Source organism: Chaetodon trifascialis, chromosome 6 (assembly GCF_039877785.1).
Source record: "Chaetodon trifascialis isolate fChaTrf1 chromosome 6, fChaTrf1.hap1, whole genome shotgun sequence".
Classification (NCBI taxonomy): domain Eukaryota; kingdom Metazoa; phylum Chordata; class Actinopteri; order Chaetodontiformes; family Chaetodontidae; genus Chaetodon; species Chaetodon trifascialis.
In genome coordinates, this window is record NC_092061.1 from 25,048,253 (window position 1) to 25,054,354 (window position 6,102).

Here is a 6,102-nt window from a genome sequence, read left to right on the forward strand (position 1 = left end):
TCTATTTTTAAAATAGTCGTTTTTTCTTACTCACCTCAGGTCACCTTAGTGCAAACTATGTGTGTTTTGCAACGCTGCCATTGCCCTTTGGGAATCAGTGAAGTACTCTACATATCTATCTCAACACCTTCACCAGTGCTTTGCCATCTGGTTTGTATGCACTCACAGTGGATACACAGTGTCAGACCTGATTTTAGACTGGCCATTTAATAAAAATAACACAAAACATGAGCAAAATATGAATATTTCAAGGCATGAATCTGTTGTCTATGCACATCTCATGCATGTTATACTGATGTATAAAACAAGTACATGCACAGATCAAGAGATCTTTTTAAGCACACACATTTTAATGGGACAGACAACTGTGGGGACATTTCATTTTTGAAAGATGAAATTTTATGTGACAACACATCAGTTCATTCTTTCCAATTCGAAGCTATCTAAAGCTGCATATCATTACCACGTTCGCCATCCCGTCTGTTTTCTTTTCTGTCTTCTTGCACTGACAGTCCACTCTCCCCAAATCCTGGAGTGAAGCATTGGTGCAATGAATTCCATCTTCAGTTCAGCGATCAGTGATATTGATCTTCTGTTCCTCTGAGTGGTGAACGGAAACGTTATGTCTAAGCAGAAGTAGCACCTAATGATGTTTTGCAAAAGAAACGAGTAATTCATAGTTTTGCTTAAAGTGGTGGGGTCGTGTCTGAGCACTTTCTATTTAGATCTGCATGAAGATTCGTGTGTCCTTCCAATGTGGGCCTGACAGGGACATGACCTTTGAAAAGTTACAAAAACACAGCGAAGCAGCCAAGCAACCAATGGTACCATATCAACTGAAGACTTACACGTGTGAAGAGTGGGACCAATAGTCCCATAAATATCTTTAAACACAGAAATATCACAGACTGAGCAGTTCAGGCAAGATGCTGGAGTCCCACAGTGTGCGCTCCTCCACGTCTTGTCCCTCAGTCCTGATGTCTTATTTTGCTTTCATCAGCCAAGGAGCTACTGTCCTCTTGTACTATCAACAATGGCATATATTATGAGTCCAATAATGATGGCTGCAGCCACCACTCCGATGCCAATAAACACGATTTTCATCTTCTTGTTCTCCCATCTTTTCTGTTGCTTCACCTGGTGGGTGGTCTTTTCAAAAGCTTTACTCTGGAAAAGAAAAACACAAACAGAAGTTGTTACATCACGCTGTTGTGCAAATACCCTGCTTCTGAATGTCTGATAGTCTTCAATGTATGGAGCATATGCCAGATTAGATTATGCACCCGATACCAATTTTCATATATGACACCTCCAAAGCCTTCTAAGAACACATATCCAATCCAGGAAACACATCGACAGATCAGTATGTTTATCTGTGATGAAGCGTGGACTGAATATCAGAGCCAGGTTTGTACTTTGTTTTTCATCTGTATAAAAAAGGAACTCCAATTCTTTCCCAACTTTCCTTTTCTTAAAGGGCCTGTATTAAATATGTTTATATTAACAATTGATCACATGACTACTTTGGTCGTTGTCCCATTGGCCCATGTTACATCACACTGTTGAGCAGTTCCCAGACAAGCAAAAAAACTCCAAAACAGACAGATGACTAACATGTATGTTCGAGGAGCACTTGGATACACCTTGTGATGAATTAGGAAAGGCAAATCACGAAAGCACCTCTCAGAAGACCTCTGAAATTGAGCACCATGATCAAACTTAATGCTGCACAAATCAATATTTTCATGTTGACAATGACTGCATGTAATGCAACCACTTATGATGATGACCTCATATTATCTGACTCTGCAGTTCCTCTCAGCTCCATTTTTTAGCTTCTTTCAGCTCACTATTTTGCTTTTACAGCCCACATTTCACTGTTATGTTTCAGGTTCTCTGCTGTTATTACCATTGTTTTTGGCCCCAGGAGACTGTTGTTTTCAACAAAAAAAGTCTAAAATCACATGGAGACAACCTGTCCAGCATCAAAACAGAGGAGAAAGATACTAAAATGCTGTGCAGAGCGGAGGGGAGCAGCAGTCTGGTGATAATTCTCTGTGGGTTTGTCAATATGAGCGATCCCCTTCACGTGACACACAGTCACTCGACCCACTGTTTAAATAAAAATATTGAATGGTCCACCTCAGCGCTGAACTTCAGCTCAGGAGCTGTTTGCTTGTGCTCATAATCCATGTTATCAAAAGTGTGGTTCTTCAACTGAAATTTCAGTCGTCTGCCTGTTTGCTTTTTTAACTTCTCTGAGAATTTTGTGATGTAACACAGTCCAACGGGGAAATGTGGGAACGATATGACCTGCTTGTCGACCCCCGGACGGACATTTGCCTCGTGGCATGTCCTGGACTCACTCTGTCATACCCAGGGAGACCAGCTCACTTCATTCATCTTAGGAAACAATAGGAAATACCTCTCTAAAAATAGCACCATAAAACACAATCAGGATGTAAATTGTACATTTGTTTTCCTCTCCAGCTCCACCTAAGGTGTATTTATAGACATCAATATGACATTTCCTAGTTTTATTCCCTAGATGCCTGTGGAAAGGGAGTCTGTGTGCCATTTGCTCCAGTCACTCGCCTCCTCCATGCCACTGTTTATGGACAACAGATTATTTAACTCTTAGCTAAAATAACCTCAGGTTACCTTTGCCAGCAGGTTATCAGCCCTATCCTCCAGCTCATCCAGTTTACCAGCTCTCTCATCAGCCTTGTTCAGGTTGTCCAGCATGATGCCCTTCACCTCCTCCACATCCTCCTGGGCCTGCTGCAGGCGGCTCTTCCCATTCTCCTGTCCAATCGACACACACAGTAGTTAAAAAGTGAGACATGATGTGGATGAATCTAGTCTTTTTGGACTTTTCACAGGAATTTATGTGCTCACATTGTTTGAACTTTCAACAGTGAAAAAAAGATAACAGCATGGATCGTAGTCATTTCTCATTGTTAACACCCAGTGCCAGCTTTCTGTTTGTTGGGGAAAATCTCCCACAACACAGGATGTGATGCATTTTATGTTCTGGGATAACCAGTTAGTTGAAGTTAGTTAGCATGAGCAGTTAGCATGAGCACGTCTTCTGCACGTGCAGTGCAGAAACACGGAGCTATGTAAAAGCATGTAAAAGCAAACTGTAACTAGATTAAAAATATGAGGAATTCATGGATGAGAATACAAGGATCTGGTAAATAGCTGTACGCAGCAATGGCCATCGCATACTAGCTTGTACTTAAGTCTCAAGGTTGCACTTCCAAGTTTTGACCCCTGATTCTTGTTCCCACTGACTTTGAATGCAGCCGCTTTGAAATGATGTCATTCAATTTAATTTACCTGGCAGTGAGAATTTCATGAAAATAGCAATGGTTGCATTATGGGAAATGTAGGATCCACTGCTTTTGGAACTTGGCCCATATTAGGCACTAAAGGTCAGGATACCTCAGCGCCTTCAAGGTCTTCTGCTCTTTCCCATGGAGAAGAGGTCATGGAAGTGCTGAAGCTTTAAGTACTCAGGTTGCTTTTTGCACTAGTTGTGCTTCAGTTATGTCATTACTGTTTTATCCCCTTTCTAAATTATGAATATTACATTTGTGATTCCTTCATGTTTTTGTCTGCACAATTTCCAAAAAGTAGGTAAAATGACAATCTCACAGCTTCTTCTCCAGACAGACTGCCAGGTGAAGAAACTGAACCTCTGCCTGCCTGATACAGATCAGACTGACTCGCTGTTTTCTAAACATACCGACAGTCCTGCAGTGAAGTTTAGCAGTCGTCCTGCTGTGACATGTTTTCAGACTGAAGGATGAGTACAATAACTGCTATTTGAAGTAACTGACGCACTGCAACTTGAAGCTCCTGTGAGAAGACGAACAAGTTATGAGATAAGAGATGAATAAAATGAAGTAGGACAGGTTTTCCCAGATCAGAGCTCCACCAGCAGCTGTTTACGCAGTCCTCTGAGGGCCTGGACATCCAACGAACCAAACAACAACAGGTTAACTGCAGATTGCTGGCGCAGGATATTTAGTGAGAAGTCTGACCTCAAAGCAATTAGTATTCTGACAGGTTTCTCCTTCACCTTTGCCCTCTGAGCCCTGAAAGGAACTCAGCATCTCAGAAGCTGACAGGAACAGGAAACCAACAGATAGAGCAAAACAAGTTCGCTCTCGGCACCTGATTTCATAATTCACTGACACTTCCTGTGAAACCTTACTGTATGCACACTGCATGCACGTTCACAGTGGGCTCAGAAGAGCAGACTTTATACCTATGGCTGGAAGCAGATTCATGGATGCCCTGAAAGGCCAGTTATCTCATTTTTGGCCCACCAAATGGTAGTTGAACAATAGTCTGTGTTTAAAATTCAGCCTACGTCTTAACACAGGAACTGCTGCCCATTCCAGTTCCCCTCCTTGCTTCCTTCCTTCCCTCACTCCCTCCCTCCTGCCTGCATTAATGTACCTGGCATATCCAGGGAAACCACACCCACGTCGTGCAATAGCAAGTTCATTATAAAACAGTGTGGCACTGATCCTATCTGAGCTGTGAAACCTGCTGGGTCGTTTAATCATAATACTTATCTTGTGTTTTCTGTCACACCTAATAGACCTCATTCATATAGAGGGGGAGCACGCACGGAGGTCACTGTGATGTAAGCAATGCTGCTGCTGACTGCCAAAAATGCATTCTTAATTCGTGACCCAATGGCTTCATGATTAAACAATAAGAAATGCATGAAGGAGAGACATTTAACTTTTATTTTATTTACATCTCTCTCTGACTTCACACCTGTTGCTCTGGAATTTAAACGTTACCCTGAGTGACCCACTCCCGGACATGAACGCCTCCATATGAACAGTGTAAAGACAGCCGTGATGCTTTCACTTGCGCTTTTTCAATGCATGCTTTTGTTTTGGTGTTTAAATTACTTGTATACACTTTCTTTGGGAATCGCCTCAAGGTATTTCGACCTGACACCAGAGTCACGTGTGTTTAACTAAAAAAAGGATTCTGAATCTCACTTATATTATCTTCTGGGTAAATATTGATCATTTAAAATCGAAGCCGTGCCAGTTGACATCGGAGCTGTTGTCTCCTTTGCCCACTGTTACCTTATGCCCACAAATTGAAAAGCCCCTTAAAGAATGTTTCTTAAAGCAGAGTCACACAAAGCTTCCCCTCTTACCTCTCTCTTCTTCTAGACGTTGACAGCTCTCATAATACAAAGTCCACAGGACTTTGATATTGACTTACCATGTCTGTCGAGGCTCGTGCGGTGCTTGTGTCGAGGCTGTCACCGGATCCAATGCATTTATAGAGCGACTCAAGTCAACTTAAGAAACAGGAAACACAGAAGAGCAGCTCTGTACTTTCGAACCTGCCTCCTTGTCCCACCTGGTGCAGTGAAACAAACCAGCGCAACGTCTTGCAGCCGTCTTTTCTCCTTGCAGCTCACCTCTGTCACTTTCACTTCTGCGGAGCTGCGGTCGGCCCTCTGCTTGTTGGACTTGAAGCTCTGACTATGATGCGTTCACGGTATTCCCGGAAACTTTACATGACGGTCACGTGTCCGCAACGCAGCCCGCTCGGTGAAGTGAAGCTTCTGTTGGCCGGCCTGAACATGATGCTTCAGATTTCCCTCAGTTTACCGCAGTCCTCAAAGGCCTATTCACAATCGTGGGAAATAACGAAGTACAATTTTTGTGAAACTTGCATTTACATGAATATTTCCATTTTCTGTTCCTTTATAGTTTGAGTTTATAGTTTGATATCAAATGTTAGTACACTCTGAAATAACATGACGGCTGTTTTGTCCTTCTGATACTTCTAGTATATTTTTATGTTTTAAAGTAAAATTGTGAAATACAGGCTTAAAAAGAAAAGTAAAAAATGTGAGTGGAAAACGGTAATCAAATAATATGAGTGACATTTGATCTCAGGTGTTAGGTACATGTTGAAATGCTTGTCATAATTGCAAAAGAGTGCAGTACTGCAAGTTGACCTGTGGCCCACCCTTCTCCAAATTTAATCAGGACAGTCTATGTCATATTCTCAAATCAAGTTAAATATCTTTTTTCTATATTCATTTTGTGC

At 41.9% G+C, this 6,102-nt stretch overlaps 1 protein-coding gene across 1 annotated transcript; it reads right to left on the reverse strand.

Moving 5' to 3' along the window:
* Positions 1–329: 329 nt before the first annotated feature.
* vamp5 (vesicle-associated membrane protein 5) lies at positions 330–5,532 on the reverse strand. The gene is made up of 3 exons (XM_070964742.1): positions 5,263–5,532; positions 2,662–2,805; positions 330–1,167 (listed from the first exon to the last, which is right to left on the reverse strand). The coding sequence occupies exons 1-3, from the start codon at positions 5,263–5,265 to the stop codon at positions 1,009–1,011; spliced, it is 306 nt and encodes a 101-aa protein (XP_070820843.1). The 5' UTR covers positions 5,266–5,532; the 3' UTR covers positions 330–1,008.
* Between the last annotated feature and the right edge of the window lie 570 nt (positions 5,533–6,102).

Bases quoted from the DNA above. Each gene is read 5' to 3' on its own strand.
- vamp5 (XM_070964742.1), bottom strand. The intron at 1,168-2,661 runs GTAACCTGAGGT...TTTCTTTTCCAG, and splicing joins CTGATAACCTGCTGGCAAAG to AGTAAAGCTTTTGAAAAGAC.